The 26,595-nt window shown below is 45.2% G+C and overlaps 1 protein-coding gene across 1 annotated transcript; it reads right to left on the bottom strand.

Annotated features, from left to right (window-relative positions):
• Positions 1–669: 669 nt before the first annotated feature.
• Positions 670–25,125, bottom strand: LOC117560370 (protein NLRC3-like). The gene is made up of 11 exons (XM_034237229.1): positions 24,970–25,125; positions 24,491–24,625; positions 23,416–23,550; positions 22,367–22,410; positions 20,365–22,204; positions 19,416–19,589; positions 14,338–14,508; positions 11,428–11,598; positions 10,972–11,015; positions 10,783–10,810; positions 670–2,309 (listed from the first exon to the last, which is right to left on the bottom strand). Exons 2-10 carry the CDS (start codon positions 24,613–24,615, stop codon positions 10,797–10,799), a joined length of 2,718 nt encoding a protein of 905 aa, XP_034093120.1. The 5' UTR covers positions 24,616–24,625; positions 24,970–25,125; the 3' UTR covers positions 670–2,309; positions 10,783–10,796.
• Positions 25,126–26,595: the final 1,470 nt, after the last annotated feature.

Genomic DNA, 26,595 nt, shown 5'->3' with positions numbered 1-26,595 from the left:
TATACCCAAATAAGGCTTGTTTACATTTGAATTGTGGGCAGAAATAGAAGGATATCCATTATTTACATTATATAAAAACATGAAATCCAGAACTAATCAACCAAACGTTTATAAATATGTGCATTTTCTAGCCTTTTCAAGTAAATTGCATCGAAAAATAAGACATTTTTCCTCTTTTTTTTGTATTCTGAGGGATTTTGTACAGATATGCCACACTTTATAAATGATAAACCGGGTATTTAATGCACAGATTAATTCATTTGATGCTCAAAACTCAACTGCTTTGGTCGTTTTATGATCCAATTCTAACACTATGGGCCTTTCTCATTTCTCGAATTCCCCTCCTCGACTCCTATCCTCGTGTCTTATGCTGGGTTCACACCGGACGCGACTATTCGTTTAGGGTTAGGGTTAGCAAGGCTACAGTCAAAAACCAGGAACAGACTACAAAGAGACATTTTCTCCCACAGCTGATATGACAAGTGTAAGAGTAAGCACAAGAGGGACTCATTTTACACCAGATGGACGTTAAGACAGCCTATTTGCATGCACCCATTGATTGTGAAATTTCATTAGGGAAACTGTAAATAACGGAAAGTTAACTTTAGAGTCAATAAACTGAACCCACTCTCTGCTCAGCTGCTCATGCATTTCATTTTAAAGACATCACAGAGTCAGAAAACCTTTATTAGTCCCACAGAGGGTACATGTACATTTGTTCCAGCAGAAAGAGCCAAAGACAGCTTAACGTTAACTAAGAAGCATAACAACAAATATTAAAGAGACTTTTTTTTTAAATGCCACAATTTACAAAATCCACATCCTGTAGCGGTTCTGAAGAGAACACATCTTATAGGTTTCAACAATATCTGATCACATGTCATAAAGACTACATGCACAGCTTTAGCACAGTTTCAATGACACCAGGCAGAGCTCCTTTAGAAGAGTTACAAATCAACGGGAACATTTGAATGGATATTAAAGGTTTCCTATTATGCTATTTTTAGGCAAATATTATGGGTCTCAGATATATAAAAAACATGTCTATTAGGGGTGGGGGAAATAATCGATACAGCATAGTATCGCGATACTTTAATTGGCGATATTGGCAATACACGGATGCCAAGTATCGATATTTTATTAAATACACTTTTTATAATATACACTGTAGCATATTCCTTCGAAAGATGGTCGTATATAAAACAGGAAGTTACGTTAGTATACAATTGCAATGAAAGTAACAAAAACAATGCCATCTCCTTTTCAGGTTCAAATAACACACATTGGGTTAAACTATTCATATTGCAAATACATGTTTTAACCAGGAAGGGAAGACGGACATGGATATGACCCATGTGATCTGCAATATATCGTATCGCAATACTTAGCATATCGTAAGATCACAATACTATCGTATCGTGGCTTAAGTATCGCGATAGTATCGTATCGTGGGGAGCCTGGTGATTCCCAGCCCTAATGTCTATGAAGTGTTTTGCTGAAAATACCAAACAGATCATACATTTTAGAATCCCTCATATCCCTCTGTTCCAGCTGTTAGAGAAACACTGATTCTGGGTCCTTAGCTTTATAAAAAAAGGAGGGGAAGCTTTTGCCTGCTCAGAATTCTCCGGAGATAAAGCTAAACGCTGCGGTGATTAAACGCCATCATGTTCCAAACCACATCAAGGATTATCTCTGAAACAGTTTGGAGCTCAAAGGCTTTCTCTCTTGCCGGTTATACCACAAGGTGAGTTACTTTTTACTTCCTGCTTCTTCACACACATGCTCTCCAGTACAGGTTAGCTCTGAGTGTTAGCGATGCTAATGTAAACACAGACCATATTACGTCCAAAACACGTTCCGCATTGTTTCTGATAGCAACGTTTCTGATTGGGCCGTGGGTCTACATTTCAGATATTACGGCATATCGGACGCAAATCTGGATCAGCTCCGTTGTTCCCCGTTTTTAGAGATTTGGGTACGGAGGAAAAGAGAGAGGGTTTTATTTTCTGACGCTGCGTGAGTCTCCTGACACCGGGGACACATGTTTATGTATAAAATACATCACAAAGTGACTTTTGCCTGATAGGAGACCTTTAAATGAACCCGGGGTGATGAACACAAAGAAGAGCTCAAATCATTTCTTCTTCTTGGCTTTTTCTGACTTTGTCCTCAAAGACTTTGAGAGCGTCTCCAAGAGAACCAGTGCTTTGATTACAGGGAGAACGTCTCCCCCCCAAACGCAGGATTATGGGATGCCTGGGGACCATTTTGAGATGGACACGGGTCAACAGGTAGCCCTCAGGGACCTGGAAGAGAAACAGGGAAATACTTTGGTTACAAAACCAGCAGTAGATTGTAGACGGGCTTCTTCAACTGATAGAGGAGAGTATTTGTTCTCACTGGATCAATACTATCTGATCTGCTCTCATCTCTCTGTACTGTGGTGTGAAGGAACTAAGTATATACTCATGTGCTGTACTAAAGTACCATTTTGATGTACTTGTGCTCTACCTGAGTATTTAAATTGAACCTGTTATCTGAACGTATGAATGTGTATGTTAGGCTGACACCATCCTAGGTTAGTTTACTGTATAGCAGAGGTTCTTTTGAATGCAGTCCCTCATCAGAACCACCTTTATTAACAACAGGTACGTTTACACACACAAGGAAGTAGATTTAGTGTCTGGTGGTGCGAACATAAACAACATAAGAAAATAAGTTGCAATAGAAGGTCAAGAATATAAAGATAACAAAAATAAGTATTTTTAAGAAACTATTTACCATTAAAAAAATAATTAGACAAGTATTTACACCGAATGTAAATGTAAATATACAAAGAACCTTAAAAGCTACAACAATTAGCAGAATGAAAATATGACAATATATGTAAAACTACAGAGAGTTGTATTTTAAAGCAGGGCCGTTTCTAGCTGTTTGGGGGCCCCATGCAAGATGCTGTTTGGGGGCCCCATGCAAGATGGTGTTTGAGGGCCCCATGCAAGATGAAGTTTGGGGGCCCCATGCAAGATGCTGTTTGGGGGCCCCATGCAAGATGGTGTTTGAGGGCCCCATGCAAGTTGAAGTTTTGGGGCCCCATGCAAGATGCTGTTTGGGGGCCCCATGCAAGATGCTGTTTGAGGGCCCCATGCAAGATGAAGTTTGGGGGCCTATGCAAGATGCTGTTTGGGGGCCCTATGCAAGATGCTGTTTGGGGGCCCTATGCAAGATGCTGTTTGGGGGCCCTATGCAAGATGAAGTTTGGGGCCCTATGCAAGATGCTGTTTGGGGCCCTATGCAAGATGCTGTTTGGGGGCCCTATGCAAGATGCTGTTTGGGGGCCCCATGCAAGATGCTGTTTGGGGGCCCCATGCAAGATGCTGTTTGAGGGCCCCATGCAAGTTGAAGTTTTGGGGCCCCATGCAAGATGCTGTTTGGGGGCCCCATGCAAGATGCTGTTTGAGGGCCCCATGCAAGATGAAGTTTGGGGGCCTATGCAAGATGCTGTTTGGGGGCCTATGCAAGATGCTGTTTGGGGGCCCTATGCAAGATGCTGTTTGGGGGCCCTATGCAAGATGAAGTTTGGGGCCCTATGCAATATGCTGTTTGGGGCCCTATGCAAGATGCTGTTTGGGGGCCCTATGCAAGATGCTGTTTGGGGGCCCCATGCAAGATGCTGTTTGGGGGCCCCATGCAAGATGCTGTTTGAGGGCCCCATGCAAGATGCTGTTTGAGGGCCCCATGCAAGATGAAGTTTGGGGGCCTATGCAAGATGCTGTTTGGGGGCCTATGCAAGATGCTGTTTGGGGGCCCTATGCAAGATGCTGTTTGGGGAACCCATGCAAGATGCTGTTTGGGGGCCCCATGCAAGATGCTGTTTGAGGGCCCCATGCAAGTTGAAGTTTTGGGGCCCCATGCAAGATGCTGTTTGGGGGCCCCATGCAAGATGAAGTTTGGGGGCCTATGCAAGATGCTGTTTGGGGGCCTATGCAAGATGCTGTTTGGGGGCCCTATGCAAGATGCTGTTTGGGGGCCCTATGCAAGATGAAGTTTGGGGCCCTATGCAAGATGCTGTTTGGGGCCCTATGCAAGATGCTGTTTGGGGGCCCTATGCAAGATGCTGTTTGGGGGCCCCATGCAAGATGCTGTTTGGGGGCCCCATGCAAGATGCTGTTTGAGGGCCCCATGCAAGTTGAAGTTTTGGGGCCCCATGCAAGATGCTGTTTGGGGGCCCCATGCAAGATGCTGTTTGAGGGCCCCATGCAAGATGAAGTTTGGGGGCCTATGCAAGATGCTGTTTGGGGGGCCTATGCAAGATGCTGTTTGGGGGCCCTATGCAAGATGCTGTTTGGGGGCCCTATGCAAGATGAAGTTTGGGGGCCCCATGCAAGATGCTGTTTGGGGCCCTATGCAAGATGCTGTTTGGGGGCCCTATGCAAGATGCTGTTTGGGGGCCCCATGCAAGATGCTGTTTGAGGGCCCCATGCAAGTTGAAGTTTTGGGGCCCCATGCAAGATGCTGTTTGGGGGCCCCATGCAAGATGCTGTTTGAGGGCCCCATGCAAGATGAAGTTTGGGGGCCTATGCAAGATGCTGTTTGGGGGCCTATGCAAGATGCTGTTTGGGGGCCCTATGCAAGATGCTGTTTGGGGGCCCCATGCAAGATGCTGTTTGGGGGGCCCCATGCAAGATGCTGTTTGAGGGCCCCATGCAAGTTGAAGTTTTGGGGCCCCATGCAAGATGCTGTTTGGGGGCCCCATGCAAGATGCTGTTTGAGGGCCCCATGCAAGATGAAGTTTGGGGGCCTATGCAAGATGCTGTTTGGGGGGCCTATGCAAGATGCAGTTTGGGGGCCCTATGCAAGATGCTGTTTGGGGGCCCTATGCAAGATGAAGTTTGGGGCCCTATGCAAGATGCTGTTTGGGGCCCTATGCAAGATGCTGTTTGGGGGCCCTATGCAAGATGCTGTTTGGGGGCCCCATGCAAGTTGAAGTTTTGGGGCCCCATGCAAGATGCTGTTTGGGGGCCCCATGCAAGATGCTGTTTGAGGGCCCCATGCAAGATGAAGTTTGGGGGCCTATGCAAGATGCTGTTTGGGGGCCTATGCAAGATGCTGTTTGGGGGCCCTATGCAAGATGCTGTTTGGGGGCCCTATGCAAGATGAAGTTTGGGGCCCTATGCAAGATGCTGTTTGGGGCCCTATGCAAGATGCTGTTTGGGGGCCCTATGCAAGATGAAGTTTGGGGGCCCTATGCAAGATGCTGTTTGGGGGCCCTATGCAAGATGCTGTTTGTGGCCCTATGCAAGATGCTGTTTGGGGAACCTATGCAAGATGCTGTTTGGGGCCCTATGCAAGATGCTGTTTGGGGGCCCTATGCAAGATGCTGTTTGGGGGCCCTATGCAAGATGCTGTTTGGGGGCCCCATGCAAGATGAAGTTTGGGGGCCCCATGCAAGATGCTATTTGGGGGCCCTAGGCAAGATGCTGTTTGGGGGCCCTATGCAAGATGAAGTTTGGGGCCCTATGCAAGATGAAGTTTGGGGACCCCATGCAAGATGAAGTTTGGGGGCCCCATGCAAGATGCTGTTTGGGGGCCCCATGCAAGATGCTGTTTGAGGGCCCCATGCAAGATGAAGTTTGGGGGCCTATGCAAGATGCTGTTTGGGGGCCTATGCAAGATGCTGTTTGGGGGCCCTATGCAAGATGCTGTTTGGGGGCCCTATGCAAGATGAAGTTTGGGGCCCTATGCAATATGCTGTTTGGGGCCCTATGCAAGATGCTGTTGGGGGCCCTATGCAAGATGCTGTTTGGGGGCCCCATGCAAGATGCTGTTTGGGGGCCCCATGCAAGATGCTGTTTGAGGGCCCCATGCAAGATGCTGTTTGAGGGCCCCATGCAAGATGAAGTTTGGGGGCCTATGCAAGATGCTGTTTGGGGGCCTATGCAAGATGCTGTTTGGGGGCCCTATGCAAGATGCTGTTTGGGGAACCCATGCAAGATGCTGTTTGGGGGCCCCATGCAAGATGCTGTTTGAGGGCCCCATGCAAGTTGAAGTTTTGGGGCCCCATGCAAGATGCTGTTTGAGGGCCCCATGCAAGATGAAGTTTGGGGGCCTATGCAAGATGCTGTTTGGGGGCCTATGCAAGATGCTGTTTGGGGGCCCTATGCAAGATGCTGTTTGGGGGCCCTATGCAAGATGAAGTTTGGGGCCCTATGCAAGATGCTGTTTGGGGCCCTATGCAAGATGCTGTTTGGGGGGGCCCTATGCAAGATGCTGTTTGGGGGCCCCATGCAAGATGCTGTTTGGGGGCCCCATGCAAGATGCTGTTTGAGGGCCCCATGCAAGTTGAAGTTTTGGGGCCCCATGCAAGATGCTGTTTGGGGGCCCCATGCAAGATGCTGTTTGAGGGCCCCATGCAAGATGAAGTTTGGGGGCCTATGCAAGATGCTGTTTGGGGGCCTATGCAAGATGCTGTTTGGGGGCCCTATGCAAGATGCTGTTTGGGGGCCCTATGCAAGATGAAGTTTGGGGGCCCTATGCAAGATGCTGTTTGGGGCCCTATGCAAGATGCTGTTTGGGGGCCCTATGCAAGATGCTGTTTGGGGGCCCCATGCAAGATGCTGTTTGAGGGCCCCATGCAAGTTGAAGTTTTGGGGCCCCATGCAAGATGCTGTTTGGGGGCCCCATGCAAGATGCTGTTTGAGGGCCCCATGCAAGATGAAGTTTGGGGGCCTATGCAAGATGCTGTTTGGGGGCCTATGCAAGATGCTGTTTGGGGGCCCTATGCAAGATGCTGTTTGGGGGCCCCATGCAAGATGCTGTTTGGGGGCCCCATGCAAGATGCTGTTTGAGGGCCCCATGCAAGTTGAAGTTTTGGGGGCCCCATGCAAGATGCTGTTTGGGGGCCCCATGCAAGATGCTGTTTGAGGGCCCCATGCAAGATGAAGTTTGGGGGCCTATGCAAGATGCTGTTTGGGGGCCTATGCAAGATGCTGTTTGGGGGCCCTATGCAAGATGCTGTTTGGGGGCCCTATGCAAGATGAAGTTTGGGGCCCTATGCAAGATGCTGTTTGGGGCCCTATGCAAGATGCTGTTTGGGGGCCCTATGCAAGATGCTGTTTGGGGGCCCCATGCAAGTTGAAGTTTTGGGGCCCCATGCAAGATGCTGTTTGGGGGGCCCCATGCAAGATGCTGTTTGAGGGCCCCATGCAAGATGAAGTTTGGGGGCCTATGCAAGATGCTGTTTGGGGGCCTATGCAAGATGCTGTTTGGGGGCCCTATGCAAGATGCTGTTTGGGGGCCCTATGCAAGATGAAGTTTGGGGCCCTATGCAAGATGCTGTTTGGGGCCCTATGCAAGATGCTGTTTGGGGGCCCTATGCAAGATGAAGTTTGGGGGCCCTATGCAAGATGCTGTTTGGGGGCCCTATGCAAGATGCTGTTTGTGGCCCTATGCAAGATGCTGTTTGGGGAACCTATGCAAGATGCTGTTTGGGGCCCTATGCAAGATGCTGTTTGGGGGCCCTATGCAAGATGCTGTTTGGGGAACCTATGCAAGATGCTGTTTGGGGGCCCCATGCAAGATGAAGTTTGGGGGCCCCATGCAAGATGCTATTTGGGGGCCCTAGGCAAGATGCTGTTTGGGGGGCCCTATGCAAGATGAAGTTTGGGGCCCTATGCAAGATGAAGTTTGGGGACCCCATGCAAGATGAAGTTTGGGGGCCCTATGCAAGATGCTGTTTGGGGGCCCCATGCAAGATGCTGTTTGGGGGCCCTATGCAAGATGAAGTTTGGGGCCCTATGCAAGATGCTGTTTGTGGCCCTATGCAAGATGCTGTTTGGGGAACCTATGCAAGATGCTGTTTGGGGCCCTATGCAAGATGCTGTTTGGGGGCCCCATGCAAGATGCTATTTGGGGGGCCCTAGGCAAGATGCTGTTTGGGGGCCCTATGCAAGATGCTGTTTGGGGGCCCCATGCAAGATGAAGTTTGGGGGCCCCATGCAAGATGCTATTTGGGGGGCCCTAGGCAAGATGCTGTTTGGGGGCCCTATGCAAGATGAAGTTTGGGGCCCTATGCAAGATGAAGTTTGGGGACCCCATGCAAGATGAAGTTTGGGGGCCCTATGCAAGATGCTGTTTGGGGGCCCCATGCAAGATGCTGTTTGGGGGCCCTATGCAAGATGAAGTTTGGGGCCCTATGCAAGATGAAGTTTGGGGGCCCTATGCAAGATGCTGTTTGGGGGCCCTATGCAAGATGCTGTTTGGGGGCCCATGCAAGATGCTGTTTGGGGGCCCTATGCAAGATGAAGTTTGGGGGCCCCATGCAAGATGCTGTTTGGGGGCCCATGCAAGATACTGTTTGGGGGCCCTATGCAAGATGAAGTTTGGGGGCCCCATGCAAGATGCTGTTTGGGGCCCCATGCAAGATGAAGTTTGGGGGCCCTATGCAAGATGAAGTTTGGGGGCCCTATGCAAGATGCTGTTTGGGGGCCCTATGCAAGATGCTGTTTGGGGGCCCATGCAAGATACTGTTTGGGGGCCCTATGCAAGATGAAGTTTGGGGGCCCCATGCAAGATGCTGTTTGGGGCCCTATGCAAGATGAAGTTTGGGGGCCCTATGCAAGATGCTGTTTGGGGGCCCTATGCAAGATGCTGTTTGGGGCCCCATGCAAGATGCTGTTTGGGGGCCCCATGCAAGATGCTGTTTGGGGCCCCATGCAAGATGCTGTTTGGGGCCCTATGCAAGATGCTGTTTGGGGGCCCCATGCAAGATGCTGTTTGGGGGCCCTATGCAAGATGCTGTTTGGGGCCCCATGCAAGATGCTGTTTGGGGGCCCCATGCAAGATGCTGTTTGGGGCCCCATGCAAGATGCTGTTTGGGGCCCTATGCAAGATGCTGTTTGGGGCCCCATGCAAGATGCTGTTTGGGGCCCCATGCAAGATGCTGTTTGGGGCCCTATGCAAGATGCTGTTTGGGGCCCTATGCAAGATGCTGTTTGGGGGCCCCATGCAAGATGCTGTTTGGGGGCCCTATGCAAGATGCTGTTTGGGGCCCCATGCAAGATGCTGTTTGGGGGCCCCATGCAAGATGCTGTTTGGGGCCCCATGCAAGATGCTGTTTGGGGCCCTATGCAAGATGCTGTTTGGGGGCCCCATGCAAGATGCTGTTTGGGGGCCCCATGCAAGATGCTGTTTGGGGGCCCCATGCAAGATGCTGTTTGGGGCCCCATGCAAGATGCTGTTTGGGGGCCCTATGCAAGATGCTGTTTGGGGCCCCATGCAAGATGCTGTTTGGGGCCCCATGCAAGATGCTGTTTGGGGCCCTATGCAAGATGCTGTTTGGGGCCCTATGCAAGATGCTGTTTGGGGCCCCATGCAAGATGCTGTTTGGGGCCCCATGCAAGATGCTGTTTGGGGGCCCTATGCAAGATGCTGTTTGGGGGGCCCCATGCAAGATGCTGTTTGGGGGCCCTATGCAAGATGCTGTTTGGGGCCCTATGCAAGATGCTGTTTGGGGCCCCATGCAAGATGCTGTTTGGGGCCCTATGCAAGATGCTGTTTGGGGCCCCATGCAAGATGCTGTTTGGGGCCCTATGCAAGATGCTGTTTGGGGCCCCATGCAAGATGCTGTTTGGGGGCCCTAGTCTTTACAGTGTTTTAACTACAATGGGGGATCCTGAAGCTTTTAAAAAGCCAAACAAAAGGCTCCTCTACGTCAATAAATGCAAGAGATGCAGCATTTTCTCAACAATGTATAATTTACATTTCTCATCTTCCTCAGACGTCACTCATTGGCTGACAGCCCAAAAATGATTTGGACGTTATTGATCCCCACAAACACAAGCCTCAGCTTTGCTATCGTTGCAGTTTAGTTGTGTTTATATCCTACATTTGATTCTTAAGCATATAATGCTTCACTGAACACAGGAGGGGGCTGTCTACAAATAAAGACGGTCATTTGAATTCTCCACAAATATATTGAGGCTGAACCTGAACTTTCAGCTTGGGGGCCCTAGTGGGCACGGGGGCCCCCTAGTGGGCATCCGCATAGTCCGCCTATAGGAAGAAACGGCCCTGCTTTAAAGTGGAGGGCTGTGCAGACGTGTGCAAACATGGCATGAAATGAAAGAAGGATGGTTATATAAAGATATTATTGAAGTAGTGTTTGGTCGTGTTAGAGGATCAGCTGTATGAAGATCCAGGTGTGTGTTCAGGTGAGAAGAACACTGGAGCCTGGAGTTATGAAACAGAGTTAGCTCAACTCCAGCTCAACGAACACAAACTACAATAACAGAACATCCAGAGACCAAAGCTAAGTATTCAGATTACTGGGAACCTCTGAGTTCGTTGTTGATTTCCAAAGGATTATTAACGAGTTAACATGTGACAGCAGGACCAGCCAATCACAGCAGAGCGTGAGACATTGATCACAGCAGATTAACTGATATATAATTACATATATTTATTCATTTAAATGTATGTTCAGGTTATGGTGACACATCTTTGTTCTTAAGAAAAGCTTTAAGTACAATTGATTGTTTTTGTTCATTTAATGTTGAGGACAGCCAACAGGAAGTCTCAGCTGCAGCCTTCTTTCATACTTTCCTAAATGCCTCCACGCTCCTCTGTACGTCTCAAACTCGCCCCGTGATAAATCAACTGTGAACAAATAAAACCTGAGCTGCAGATTTCTCTTGAATCCCAGAAAACACTGACCAGTAACTACATTTTAATCTGTAGGGAAACCTCAATAAATAAAGTTCACACGGTACGACCTCTCACCTTCCTGTGTGTCTTCACTTCCTGTCACCTGAGAGCAGAAGGAGAGAGAGAGAGAATGATGATGATGATAAAACATGAAGAGAAACAGACAAGATGATGAAGAGAGAAACCAGAGTGTTGTTTTCCTCTGAGCTCATGCTCCATTAAAGAGTCTCATATCTGGATGAATGGAGGATATTCAGTACTCACAGGTCTTCTGGATCGTGGCTCTGAACGTCTCATCCCATCCGATCCTGTAAGGATGAACACAATCCAACAGCTTTAGATCCAGTTTAAAATAAGAGTTAGTTCTTTGAGTCAGCTTCAGAGTCCTGATCTCATGCTTTACATCCCATCATATCTTCTCTGCAAACACTACGACTGCCTGCCTCAGCTCTCAGCTGACAGGAAGTAACCAGTCATTAGAAACTAAAAACATCCCATAAGAACAGACTACCTTTCCCTCTCTTCTGTAAACCCCACATGTCTGTCAGAGAGTAGATTACTAAAGTGAGGCTTTGCATTTCCAGCTGGCCTTCTCTAGTTGATGGAAGAATGGAAGAGCCTGCAGTCAGTGGGTAACATCACTGATCTGTTCCCCAGAGAGAGAAACACCTCCCTGAGTTTCATACCATACTGCTGAACCAGCAGAGACCCCTCACTGACCTGAGGGTCTCCAGTCTGCAGTCTGGACTCTCCAGAAGATCTCTCAGCAGCTCCACTCCTGAATCCTGCAGAGCGTTCTGACTCAGGTCCAGATCTCTCAGATGGAGGTTGGACTTCAGAGCTGAGGCCAGAGCAGAACAGCTGATCTCTGACAAACTGCAGCTCCTCAGTCTGAATAAAGAAAACATGATGTAACTTTAGAAAACAAAGTTCCTGTTAGAAATAACTCCAGGTTTAATAATCTGATCAGAGTCAAACAGGGTTTGAATTAGGGATGGGAATGATTCATCCAATATTCAAAATGATTCAGGTATTGGAATATGAGTTATGAATATCTGTATTGTAATGATTATTGTTTCTATGGGAGGGGTGCCTAAGTTGATTACATATTATCAAATGGATTAATTCAATGTTTACGACCGTGCCATTTTAAATATCTTAAGAAAAATATCAACAACAAAAAAACACGTGTAACGTTTCCAGGGCTCAGCCCAGAGGACGATGCTCTGACGTCATCACCCTCGCACACTTCTCACATGTTTACTAAAAACTATATATATGTTAAAACTTTTCTCGTTCTTAATATAGACTTTATTTAAGGTCCATATGAGTTGACTCAGAGTGTGTGTGTGTGTGTGTGTGTGTGTGTGTGTGTGTGTGTGTGTGTGTGTGTGTGTGTGTGTGTGTGTGTGTGCTATACTCGAGCAGCTCTACAAATGAACTGAGATCTCCACACAAATTATCTTCAGCAAGTGTGCAGAGCAACGTTGATTTAAAATAGTCATTTGAAGGTTGGATATTTCTAAACCTTTTGTTTATATATTAATAATTTAATATAAACCCTCGCACCTCCACAGAGAGCCCCCCCACATATCAAACACCAACTTAACCCCTGAACGTTACTCTCTAACGGAGAGTCCTACACGACAAACAAAAATGTATTATTAAAAATATATATATTATAGGATATTGTAGTGATCACTGTTTATCATAATTCACCCATGGAACTACAAGTTGGGGGTATTGTTCCGCACAGACACACATGTTAACTGTACCTCTTGTGTACCTACTGTGTGCCCTCCTTTCTCTTCTCCCCTTCTCTTCCCGGACTGCAACCGGACAACATGTGCTTTTCTGCTGCTCAATAAAGCCAACTTTGCACCTTCGACGCCCCGCCTCCGACTCCCTTCTCTCGGCACTACAATATGTACATTTCTAATATTCTGTTAACTGTTTTTTGGGGGTCGACTATTCGAATATAAATTTGCTCTCAAATTCCAATCCCTGGTTAATAGAGTGATGCAGGGACAAGTCCTAAAACCAGGAAGTGAGTCAGCATTTCTCCACTTCCTGTTCCCTCGTCTCAGAGCCAATGGGATCTCTCCATAGGATTTAGGAAAATATCTGGAACTAAGGTCTGTGTTTGAGACTCATTGAAGAGACGGGTCACGTTTTGTTCTGCGACTTTAAATCCATCAGCAGTGACCCCACTGGTGATTTCTGAAGAGTTGACGTGTCTGAAAAACGATGGTTGTTACCAAGTGGCTGAATAGGACTACAGAAGTTGAGGTCGTTGTACGTCATTACACCGAACACGTAAACACTCCTCTAAGTTAGTTTGCCCTGTTCTGCTTGAAAGCAAGTCCCTGCCTCCTGCAAAGTGTTCAAACAAACGCTTCAACTCGTGCCATTTATAATCTGTAGTTTTGAATATGGATCTTAAGTCGGCGTGACCTTGAAATCGTGCTGCTGAACTTGGCTGTAGTTCCTTTACAGCATAACGTTAGCATTTTGCTTCTAGCGATTAGATTTATGATTCGAACACTATAAAAGTAGGGTAGACATGTGGAGATTATCCGGCTGAACAAAACGTGCATTTATCAAACAGGTTGGTTTTCCACAGACATTATTTCCAGCTATTTTCCAAAATCCTATGGAGGAATCCCATTGCTTTTTTTCCGGGTAAATACGTCATCCCTGCACCTCTCTATATCAGAGATGATTTAGAAACAATCCACTGATAATCTGGAACTCTAACTTTGATCAGATGTTTAACAACTCCTTCATCTCCCTCACAGCTCATCAGTACTGACAGCATCTCCACTGACTCATGGAGCTCAGAGGGAGTCTGTTATATCTCATCTCAGCTCTTAAGGTTGCCTTTCTGGTGGATCAGGTACAACTGGCAAAAAGGGGTGGAGCACCAAGATTGGTCCATAACCAAAGGTGAATAACTTCAATACTCAATCACATCCCAGAGGCACACTGTGGTAGGCTCTGTGGGAGGCATGGTTCCCTTACTCTGCTCTGTGACTGCAGAGCTGCTGGAAGTCCTTCTCTGGGGGATAGACCCATGCATTTGAGGAGAACATCATTTGACTAGATGTTATGTTTGCATGATTATTCATAATGTATAGAAAGACATATGTTGGAGGAGAGTCAGCTCGTCTGTTTCTCTTGTGATCCTGATGTTCATATTTATTAAAGTCAGCATTGCTCAAATTAACAATTGTGTGAAAATTAAAGGATAAAGAACAAAAACCAGATGAAGCCAGGCCAGCTGTTTCCCCATCTGTTTGCTGAGTCAAGCTAACCAGCTGCTCATGGTAGCATGATGACATCCAGATGTGATGACATACCAGCCATTAGTCTACAAACTGAAAACATCACATAAAAAACATTAAAATAAAGAACAGACTACCTTTCCCTCTCTTCTGTAAACCCCACATGTCTGTCAGAGAGTAGATTACTAAAGTGAGGCTTTGCATTTCCAGCTGGCCTTCTCTAGTTGATGGAAGAATGGAAGAGCCTGCAGTCAGTGGGTAACATCACTGATCTGTTCCCCAGAGAGAGAAACACCTCCCTGAGTTTCATACAATACTGCTGAACCAGCAGAGACCCCTCACTGACCTGAGGGTCTCCAGTCTGCAGTCTGGACTCTCCAGAAGATCTCTCAGCAGCTCCACTCCTGAATCCTTCAGAGCGTTCCAACTCAGGTCCAGATCTCTCAGATGGATGTTGGACTTCAGAGCTGAGGCCAGAGCAGAACAGCTGATCTCTGACAACCTGCAGCCCTTCAGACTGAATAAAGAAAACATGATGTAACTTTAGAAAACAATGTTCCTGTTAGAAATAACTCCAGGTTTAATAATCTGATCAGAGTTAAACAGGGTTTGAATTAGGGATGGGAATGATTCATCCAATATTCAAAATGATTCAGGTATTGGAATATGAGTTATGAATATCTGTATTGTAATGATTATTGTTTCTATGGGAGGGGTGCCTAAGTTGATTACATATTATCAAATGGATTAATTCAATGTTTACGACCGTGCCATTTTAAATATCTTAAGAACTATATCAACAAAAAAACACGTGTAACGTTTCCAGGGCTCAGCCCAGAGGACGATGCTCTGACGTCATCACCCTCGCACACTTCTCACATGTTTACAAAAAACTATATAGATGTTAAAACTTTTCTCGTTCTTAATATAGACTTTATTTAAGGTCCATATGAGTTGACTTTCATTTAAAATAGATCTCTGTGACCGGATAGAGTTTTTCGTCTTAGTGAACGTGTCTCTGCTGTGTGTGTGTGTGGGGGGGGGGGCGTGCGTGTGTGTGTGTCAAACACCCTGACCCGCCCTGTAACACGGAGCCGTTCCCTAAGCCATGCTAAATGTGTGTGTGTGTGTGTGTGTGTGTGTGTGTGTGTGTGTGTGTGTGTGTGTGTGTGTGTGTGTGTGTGCGCTATACTCGAGCAGCTCTACAAATGAACTGAGATCTCCACACAAATGATCTTCAGCAAGTGTGCAGAGCGACGTTGATTTAAAATAGTCATTTGAAGGTTGGATATTTCTAAACCTTTTGTTTATATATTAATAATTTAATATAAACCCTCGCACCTCCACAGAGAGCCCCCCCACGTATCAAACACCAACTTAACCCCTGAACGTTGCTCTCTAACGGAGAGTCCTACACGACAAACACAAATGTGTTTATTATTTAAAATGTATTAATTTTTTTTACAGCATCTCCTCTGACTCATGGAGCTCAGAGGGAGTCTGTTATACAGACCCGGCGCCAGAACAAATCTAAAGGGAGGGCATATGATTTTCATGGATGGCACACAAAACCGTCACGTGCTGCGGGCCTGCGGCACAACATATATCAAACAGCGAGGCCAACAGCATCGCACAAAGACGCACACTTATCGCAAACACACACAAATAAAGGGCAACATAGAAACCACTTTGAAACATTGTGTGCGTGGCAGCACAGACACTGGTAAATCACGAGCAAGGCACACTGGTTAAGGATGGCAGCTTCCTCATCGCTGCACTCAGAGAGAAATAGTAGAGACGGAGACGATGAGCTGTTTAGCCCGCCTTGGGCATGGTTTATGTTCCTATGCACTGCACTCAGACATGCTGTGGAGTGAATCGAGTCACCTCTGAGAGGGAGTTGGTTGACAGCTAAAAAAGCTATAATATCCGTCCGTCTCTCTCTCTCTCTCTCTCTCTCTCTCTCTCTCTCTCTCTCTCCCTCTCTCTCCTCCTCTCTATCTCGCTCTCTTACTCTCTCTCTCTCTCTCTCTCTCTCTGTAAATCTCTCTCTCTCTCTCTCTCTCTCTCTCTCTCTCTCTCTCTCTCTCTCTCTCTCTCTCTCTCTGTAAATCTCTCTCTCTCTCTCTCTCTCTCTCTCTCTCTCTCCACCAACTCTCACATGAAATGTGTTCTTTTGATGCGGCATGCCTTAGCAGTCCTTTATCAGTCTGTAATGCGTGTTTCCAGTCGCAAAAACCTTTGACAGTAAAAGCCGCATCAGATGAAGACGTATTTACTTTAAACTGTCTACAGGGGAAACAAAAGGCTGCGTCTGCTTTTAACAACTCTTCAAGCCGGTCTGTTGTGTACCATGCAGCGGCAAAAGTGCGCTTCTTTCCTGAAAACAATCTCCCTGGATAACGATCCAGTTTCACCTGGTTGGGTTTATTAACCCCAAGATCATCTGGGGCTGTTGGTCTTTGAGCGGTTGCTGGCCCAATAGAACCTGTTGATGTGCTGCAAGGTAGCGTCTGTAGTGGAGGCACCGGCACGGAGGAGGAGGAGGAGGAGGAGGAGGAGGAGGAGGAGGAGGAGGAGGAGGAGGAGGAGGAGGAGGAGGAGGAGGAGGAGGATGCTGGCGGGTGTGGTACAGGGTGTGGCAACGCAGGTGGTGATGGTAGGGGCACAAGGAGCTGTGCCTCGGAGGACAGCGTTGGTGGCGGCCGCCTTGATGAGTCAAGGCTTGGGCTCGCTAACTCAGCCCCGGGGTTTGCCGAGGTCAAGCTTGTGACATTAAGGCGTGCTGCTGCAACGGCAGGTGCAGGGTCGCCAGCAGCTGCATCGGCTGCAGTTCTTTCATCGCTATTTCGTTTTAATAAATCCTTAAACCTTTTTAAGCCAATTTCTGATGTACATTTTGTAATTCAAACATAAATGGGAGTCTACAGAATGCACAATAAACAAATCCAGAATGTGACGCTGTGATTGGTCTAAATGTGGACGAATCACAAATCACAACAGACACATGCATTTATTTGACGTAGCCTGCGATTTTTTGTTTTAGTTACTATCTGACATCACATACATCGTAGCATAAAAGTTCACCGTTTATTTATAATTAAAAAAATAAAATATATATATTTTATTTTTATAAATAATAAAAAACGTGTTTATTGGGGGAGGGCAGGAATATTAAATGGGAGGGCCTGGCCCTCCCACGGCGCCGGGCATGCTGTTATATCTCATCTCAGCTCTAAAGGTTGCCTTTCTGGTGGGTCAGGTACAACTGGCAAAAAGGGGAGGAGCACCAAGATTGGTCCATAACCAAAGGTGAATAACTTCAATACGCATCACATCCCAGAGGCACACTGTGGTAGGCTCTGTGGGAGGCATGGCTCCCTTACTCTGCTCTGTGACTGCAGAGCTGCTGGAAGTCCTTCTCTGGGGGATGGACCCATGCATTTGAGGAGAACATCATTTGACTAGATGTTATGTTGGCGTGATTATTCATAATGGATAGAAAGACATGTGTTGGAGGAGAGTCAGCTCGTCTGTTTCTCTTGTGATCCTGATGTTCATATTTATTAAAGTCAGCATTGCTCAAATTAACAATTGTGTGAAAATTAAAGGATAAAGAACAAAAACCAGAGGAAGCCAGGCCAGCTGTTTCCCCATCTGTTTGCTGAGTCAAGCTAACCAGCTGCTCATGGTAGCATGATGACATCCAGATGTGATGACATACCAGCCATTAGTCTACAAACTGAAAACATCACATACAAAACATTAAAATAAAGAACAGACTACCTTTCCCTCTCTTCTGTAAACCCCACATGTCTGTCAGAGAGTAGATTACTAAAGTGAGGCTTTGCATTTCCAGCTGGCCTTCTCTAGTTGATGGAAGAATGGAAGAGCCTGCAGTCAGTGGGTAACATCACTGATCTGTTCCCCAGAGAGAGAAACACCTCCCTGAGTTTCATACAATACTGCTGAACCAGCAGAGACCCCTCACTGACCTGAGGGTCTCCAGTCTGCAGTCTGGACTCTCCAGAAGATCTCTCAGCAGCTCCACTCCTGAATCCTGCGGATCGTTGTAACTCAGGTTCAGATCTCTCAGATGGATGTTGGACTTCAGAGCTGAGGCCAGAGCAGAACAGCTGATCTCTGACAAACTGCAGCTCCTTCAGTCTGAATAAAGAAAACATGATGTAAGTTTAGAAAACAAAGTTCCTGTTAGAAATAACTCCAGGTTTAATAATCTGATCAGAGTCAAACAGGGTTTGAATTAGGGATGGGAATGATTCATCCAATATTCAAAATGTCTCAGGTATTGGAATATGAGTTATGAATATCTGTATTGTAATGATTATTGTTTCTATGGGAGGGGTGCCTAAGTTGATTACATATTATCAAATGGATTAATTCAATGTTTACGACCGTGCCATTTTAAATATCTTAAGAAAAATATCAACAACAAAAAAACACGTGTAACGTTTCCAGGGCTCAGCCCAGAGGACGATGCTCTGACGTCATCACCCTCGCACACTTCTCACATGTTTACTAAAAACTATATAGATGTTAAAACTTTTCTCGTTCTTAATATAGACTTTATTTAAGGTCCATATGAGTTGACTCAGAGTGTGTGTGTGTGTGTGTGTGTGTGTGTGTGTGTGTGTGTGTGTGTGTGTGTGTGTGTGTGTGTGTGTGTGTGTGTGTGTGTGTGTGTGTGTGTGTGTGTGTGTGTGCGCTATACTCGAGCAGCTCTACAAATGAACTGAGATCTCCACACAAATGATCTTCAGCAAGTGTGCAGAGCAACGTTGATTTAAAATAGTCATTTGAAGGTTGGATATTTCTAAACCTTTTGTTTATATATTAATAATTTAATATAAACCCTCGCACCTCCACAGAGAGCCCCCCCACGTATCAAACACCAACTTAACCCCTGAATGTTACTCTCTAACGGAGAGTCCTACACGACAAACACAAATGTATTTATTATTAAAAATATTATTTTTTTTAACATTTAAAAACATATATATATATTATTGGATTTGTACATTTTGAATATTCGGTTAACCGTTTTTTGGGGGTCGAATATTCGAACATACATTTACTTTCAAATTGCCATCCCTAGTTGATGTCAGAGATGATTTAGAAACAATCCACTGATAATCTGGAACTCTAACTTTGATCAGATGTTCATCAACTCCTTCCTCTCCCTCACAGCTCATCAGTCCTGACAGCATCTCCACTGACTCCTGGAGCTCAGAGTGAGTCTGTGGAAGCTCAGACTCTCTCCCTCACACATTCACCTTCTCTCTGTTACTCTGATCAATATTCAGTCATTAGCAAAGTGGACAAAATAACAATAATATTCTATTTGTTCTTTCAGTAAATAATAAACACAAACAGATCTGTATGAACTGCAGTCAGTGAACTGACCTGAGAGCCTTTAGTCTGCAGTTTGGACTCTTTAGTCCAGAACTCAGACGCTCCACATCTGAGTCCTTCAGAGGGCTGTGACTCAGGTTCAGATCTCTCAGGTGGGAGGGGTCAGACTTCAGAGCTGAGGCCACGACTTCACATTCAGTCTCTGAGAGTCCACAGTTAGTGAGTCTATAATAACATATAAATTACAACATGTGTTAAAAAGAGGAAACATTACATTAAACTCAAGCATTTGATGAAAACACATTTGACATGTTCTGATAGACATTTGCTGTCAGTCCATTTAATATGATGTATAATAGTAGAGTGTAATGAGTTGTCAGTGTGATCTGATCACATGTCTGTGCTCCTGCTGTCACTGGCTGTTACCAAAGAAACAGGAACATTAAATAAATCACAATGTTAGAGATGTACATATTTAGATGTGGATGTGAATGAATGATGGAGGATGTTTTGGCTTCTCTGAGCATCTGAACATTTACTGCACACACAATTAACAAAGCAATGACGTTTCAATATGTTCAACTGAATACCATCAGATGTTCCCAGAACATCAGCATTAAGACTTAACTCTGTTATTGGTGGGAAATGATATAGATCTTATTTTAAACTCCAACACATTGTGATAAAAACGTGTGTGTCTTAATGATAAAGAAACTACTAGAAAGTAATAAGTGCTTTCTGTGATAACTGTGAGTCCTGCTGTGTGGTGTGATCACATGCTGAGAAACCTCTAGAGTCCTTCATGTGTTTGACATGTCGCCTCCTTCACTCAACATGAAGAGAGGAACGCTTCAGTTGAACTATTATTATAAATAAATAGAAGAACAGTGTTGGTTTATTTTGCTCTCAGTATTTAAACAGCAGAAATGTTATCGTGTTTATTTGAATAATTAAACTCCTGATCCTCATTAGTTTATAAAGTGAATCACATCTGACTCACTTGGCCTTCCTGCAGTTCCTCACAGCTGGAATCAGTCTCCGTTGTCCCTCCTCTGATGCTCTGTACTTCTTTAGGTCCAACTCATCCAGAACCTCCTCTGACATCTGCAGCATGTAGGCCAGAGCAGAGCAGTGGATCTCAGAGAGTTCCTTCTCTGATCTGTTCTCTGTCTTCAGGAACTCTGTGATCTCCTGATGTACTGAGTGGTCCTTCATCTCTGTCAGACAGTGGAAGATGTTGATGCTCCTGTCAGGAGAGATTTCATCACTGCTCATCTCCTTCAGGTTGCTGATGGCTCTCTGGATGGTTTCTGGAGTGTTGTCTGTGCGACCCAGCTGGCCTCTGAAGAGTCTCTGGATGATTGTTGGACGGCTGTCTGTGGGACCCAGCAGGCCTCCTAACAGTCTCTGGTTGGACTCCAGAGAGAGGCCGTGGAGAAAGCGGACAAACAGGTCCAGGTGGCCATTTTCACTTCTGAGGGATTTCTCCATGGCTCTCTTCAGGAAGACATCCAGGGATGAGTAATCCTGATCACTCTGCAGGAAGTCCTTCAGGACCTTTTTGTTCCTGTTGGTGTAACAGTGCAACATGTAGACTGCAGCCAGAAACTCCTGAATGCTCAGATGAACAAAGCAGTAGACTGTTTTCTCAAAGATCACACTCTCTCTTTTGAAGATCTGTGTACAAACTCCTGAGTGCACCAAGGCCTCGGTGACACCAAGGCCACAGCGCTGCAGGTCTTCTTGGTAGAACATGATCTCTCCTTTCACCAGATGTTCAAACGCCAGCCTCCCCAGCTTCAGAAGAAGCTCCCTGTCAGCCTCCGTCAGCTGCTGTGGACTCGTCTCATGTCCCTCTTCATACTTCTGCTTCTTCCTCTTGGTCTGGACCAGCAGGAAGTGTGAGTACATGTCAGTGAGGGTCTGGGGCAGCTCTCCTCTCTGGTCTGTAGTCAACATGTGTTCCAGAACTGCAGCAGTGATCCAGCAGAAGACTGGGATCTGACACATGATGTGGAGGCTCCTGGAGCTCTTGATGTGAGAGATGATTCTGCTGGACAGGTCTTCATCACTCAATCTCCTCCTGAAGTACTCCTCCTTCTGGGCGTCAGTGAAGCCTCGTACTTCTGTCACCCTGTCCACACACTCAGGAGGGATCTGATTGGCCGCTGCAGGTCTGGAAGTTATCCAGACGAGAGCCGAGGGAAGCAGCTTCCCCCTGATGAGGTTTGTCAGCAGCACGTTGACTGAGGACTGCTGAGAGACATCAGACACAACCTTATTGTTTCTGAAGTCCAGAGAAAGTCTGCTTTCATCCAGGCCGTCAAAGATGAGCAGCACTTTGCAGACAGCCAGCTGCTCTGCTGTGACCTTCTGTAAGGTGGGATGGAAAACATGGAGCAGCCTGAGAAGACTGTACTGCTCAGCTTTGATCAGGTTCAGCTCCCTGAAGGAGAGCGGGATCACCAGACTCACATCTTGGTTTCCCAAACCCTCGGCCCAGTCCAGAGTGAACTTCTGCACTGAGATGGTTTTTCCAACTCCAGCGACTCCGTTGGTCAGGACCGCTCTGATGAGAGTCTGTTGGTCAGGTGAGGCTTTAAAGATGTCCCTGCACTTGATTGGAGTGTCATGGAGGGGCTTCTTCTTGGAAGCTGTCTCCAGCTGCCTCACCTCATGCTGGGTATTAACCTCTTCACTCTGGCCTTGTGTGATGTAGAGCTCAGTGAAGATGCTGTTGAGGAGGGTTTCACTTCTATCAGTTCCTTCAGTCACACGTTCACATCTCCTCCTCAGACTGAGCCTATGTTCATCTAGAACCTCCTGCAGACCACTCTCTGCTGGAAGAGAAGCAAACAGGAGAGAATCAGGAACATGCTCTGAGAATCTAATGAAAAAACTGAGTTTAAATGTTTTATAAACAGCTTAATGTCTCTGCTCTACAACAGTATACAAATGAACCAGGAAGAGGAATGAAGCGCTGCAGGAGTTCGGCCTCTTACCTCGTGCAGTTCTGGTCTGCCTGGCAGGACTCCTCCTCTTCCCTCTGTGGAGATGAACACATCCTTTATAGCACTCTACATTAGTGGAGCTGATCCTCACCAATGGGCCGAGCGTCACTTTACACTCAAGATGAAATGTTTCACGCTGCACGAATACGCAGGTGACACGAATTTCACATCTTCACTTCCTGTGTGTTGCCAGGCACAGATCTGGGCTTTGCATTGACTACATGTAATCTAAAAAAAAACGTTATATATATGTTTTGTTTTGCCTGTCCTTGTTTGTCTACCCTCCCTCATAAGCGTCTTTGAATTCCAGAAAAGCGCTATATAAATATAATGTATTATTATTATATCTGCTAGGGCTGGGAGTCACCAGGCTCCCCGCGATACGATACTATTGCGATACTTAAGCCACGATACGATAGTATTGTGATCCTACGATATGCTAAGTATTGCGATACGATATATTGCAAATCACATGGGTCGTATCCATGTCCGTCTTCCCTTCCTGGTTAAAACATGTATTTGCAATATGAATAGTTTATGTAAATAACCCAATGTGTGTTCTTTGAACCTGAAAAGGAGATGGCATTGTTTTTGTTACTTTCATTGCAATTGTATTCATGTCTTAATGTAACTTCCTGTTTTATATACGACCATCTTTTGGATATGCTACAGTTTATATATTTTTTAAAACTTGGCATCCGTGTATCGATACAATATCGCCACGCAAATATCGCGATACTATGCTGTATGGATTATTTCCCCCACCCCTAATATCTGATAATGCTAAACACAACCAGCTCACCAGGTTATCACTATTATTAATAAACATCTTAATAATACATAAACATGCCCAAGTAGTGAATAATGTTTTCAACTATATATTTAATTTTTAGTTAGTTTTTATCAATATTTGTGCCATTTAAAACCATGTTATGCCACAGATGCAATGATACTATGATTGCATATTGAAATATCCTTAATATATCAGGTTGTATGAAAACTGAATCCTCTTCAGGTCAGTTTACAGCAGAAACTCTTACTCTGTGTCTGAGGGTCCAGGTTCATTTCTGAAGTCTGGAAGCCAGCCTTTAGACCGATCACTCTTCAGAGACAGACAGCTGGAGACTGAAGATGTGTCCTCTTCCTCATCTTTTAAATCACTCATCTTCTCCAGTCTGAGAGTAAGACACACCACACACACACACACACACACACACACACACACACACACACACACACACACACACACACACACACACACACACACACACACACACACACACACACTATAATAACACACTTTTTTCAATCCAAACCATCATAGTAATAAACTTGGTTAAAAACATCAAATCAGTCAGACTTCAGACAGGCCTCCATTTTGACTGCGCTGTCACATGTTCTCTAATTTATTATTATTATATCTGCTAGGGCTGGGAATCACCAGGCTCCCCACAATACGATACTATTGCAATACTTAAGCCACGATACGATAGTATTGTGATTCTACGATATGCTAAGTATTGCGATACGATATATTGCAAATCACATGGGTCGTATCCATGTCCGTCTTCCCTTCCTGGTTAAAACATGTATTTGCAATATCAATAGTTTATGTAAATAACCCAATGTGTTTTATTAGAACCTGAAAAGGAGATGACTTTGTTTTTGTTACTTTCATTGCAATTCTTTTCATGTCTTAAAGTAACTTCCTGTTTTATATACGACCATCTTTTGGATATGCTACAGTTTATATATTTTTTAAAACTTGGCATCCGTGTATCGATACAATATCGCCATGCAAAGTATCGCGATACTATGCTGTATCGATTATTTCCCCCACCCCTAATATCTGCTAATGCCAAACACAACCAGCTCACCAGGTTATCACTATTATTAATAAACATCTTAATAATACATAAACATGCCCAAGTAGCGAATAATGTTTTAGACGATATATTTAGTTTTCAGTTAGTTTTTATCAATATTTGTGCCATTTAAAACCATTTTATGACACAGATGCAATGATACTATGATTGCATATTGAAATATCCTTAATATATTAGGTTGTATAAAAGCTGAATCCTCTTCAGGTCAGTTTACAGCAGAAACTCTTACTCTGTGTCTGAGGGTCCAGGTTCATTTCTGAAGTCTGGAAGCCAGCCTTTAGACCGATCACTCTTCAGAGACAGACAGCCGGAGACTGAAGGTGTGTCCTCTTCCTCATCTTTTAAATCACTCATCTTCTCCAGTCTGAGAGATACATCAGTAGACACACACACGCACGCACACACACACACACACACACACACACACACACACAAACATTATAATAACACGCTTTTTTCAATCCAAACCATCATAGTAATAAACTTGGTTAAAAACATCAAATCAGTCAGACTTCAGACAGGCCTCCATTTTGACTGCGCTGTCACATGTTATGTAACTCTGACGGAGCAGCAAACAGGAAATACAAAGAGTTAGCAGAAGTCTCATTGGACTCAAGGACAATGATTTTTAACAAAGAAGTTATGTTATCAGTCTAACAGAGTAAATAATGAATATTTTAGAAAGCAGATCTTGGTGTTTACACTCACCCCGTTGTTCTCCTTCTGCTCCGTGAGCTGTAAAATGGCGTCTGGCTGTCTGGCAGTCTTACTACTTTCACTTTCAACTTCCCTCCCTGTCTGCAGCTCCTCCCTTTGTGTTATAACCAGCCTTATCAGCTGAACCAGTTCACATCAAGGTACTCTGTTCAGTGAGATAGAGCTAAAAACAAGCTCAACAAAGTTATTGAAAACATGAATACCAGTGTGGAAATAACCCAGTAAACATCCTGCATTCAAAACCTCACTGAAGTTAAAGTGTTGAGGTATTTAAGTACTCTAGTGTTAACTGTGCATTCAATTGTTCCCTATTATATACATGTGTTTCTGGATTATTAACCCTGCTGCATTTATTGCATCTATTACTCTATTCTCCCAGAATATGAATGGACTTTTTAAAAAAAACTGAGTCCTTCTACTTTTACTCAAGTACAAGATCTGAGTACTTATACTTTTACTCAAGTACAAGATCTGAGTACTACTACTGGTACTCAAGTACAAGTGTAACAGTTGTGATTATGCAGTGGTGTTTATGTGTAAATAATTTAGTATAATCACACACATTCTGTGTTTTATTTTTAATAATTCTGTATTCTTCATTTATTGAATGTTCAATACCTGACAAGGTCGGAGGTCAGTGGGCGGAACCTCTGAAACTTAGTCACTGTACTCAGAAGATAATTTTTGTGGGGACTTCCCCCTTCCTAATGTGTCCCTCACGTTTCCTCTTGCCTTTTTGTAAATGTTCCATGTGAGAGGAGTCACTGTGAGGGATACTAAATGTAATACTGATTTGTTATCTTTGGTCAGATAGTCAGTGATTAAACTGATATCGTCTAAACCACAAATGTCAAACTCAAGGCCCGGGGGCCAAATCCGGCCCGTGGTGGATTTAATTTCGGCCCGCAGGATAATTTCTAATTACTATTAGATCTGGCCCGCCGGTATACCAGCGAACCGTCTATCACAACTGGACCTTCTGTAGACACACACACCTCCTACCGCCGCTGACCCCCCCTCCCCCCCCCCTCCCCGGCATTATAATGTTCGTCTTTTCACTGAATTGTCGTCTTGAAAAAGGTACTCACAACAATTCCGCAACAACTTCACCTGTTGCACTTGTCATTTCAACGTTAAAAACAATAAAACGGCATGAATTGCTTCGTCGCATTCATCTATCCTCTGTCTCGAGCCAGTTAACTAGCGGGCCTTCTAGAGCAGTGGTTCCCAACCTGGTGGGCACGCCCCCCTTGGGGGGGCGCCAAAGATCGCAGGGGGGGCACCAGGCCTCAGATGATTTGAGGCCAAATATCATATTTAGACTTTTTTTTGTACACATAATTGTAAGGCAATACATGATTGTCACTAAAAGCCTTGTCATTACAATAAAATATACAAAATAATTGATTATTTAGTTTTAATACAAATTCAAGTTAGTATTAAAGGCATAAAAAGACAGAAATGTATAATTATTTCTTTAATAGAAATGTTTCTTCTGCCCATAAAGTGTCCAAACCAGGCTTGTCTGGATAAGCGCATTTTTAAAACATAGTCATTGTCCATGCCGGTTTCAGTTGGATTATTTGTCACAGTTGCTCCGATCAGATCGGTCTCCTC

This window comes from Gymnodraco acuticeps, unplaced genomic scaffold (assembly GCF_902827175.1).
Source record: "Gymnodraco acuticeps unplaced genomic scaffold, fGymAcu1.1, whole genome shotgun sequence".
In the NCBI taxonomy this organism is placed as follows: domain Eukaryota; kingdom Metazoa; phylum Chordata; class Actinopteri; order Perciformes; family Bathydraconidae; genus Gymnodraco; species Gymnodraco acuticeps.
This window is presented reverse-complemented; position numbering and strand designations above follow the sequence as displayed.

What these genes read in the sequence shown, in the direction of transcription:
- LOC117560370 (XM_034237229.1), bottom strand. Translation starts at nt 24,615, where the DNA reads ATGAGTGATTTAAAAGATGAGGAAGAGGACACACCTTCAGTCTCCGGC. An exon ending in AGGAACTGCAGGAAGGCCAA is followed by an intron (nt 19,590 to 20,364) that starts GTGAGTCAGATG and finishes ATGTTATTATAG; the next exon opens with ACTCACTAACTGTGGACTCT. An exon ending in TGCAGACTAAAGGCTCTCAG is followed by an intron (nt 14,509 to 19,415) that starts GTCAGTTCACTG and finishes TTCTTTATTCAG; the next exon opens with TCTGAAGGGCTGCAGGTTGT.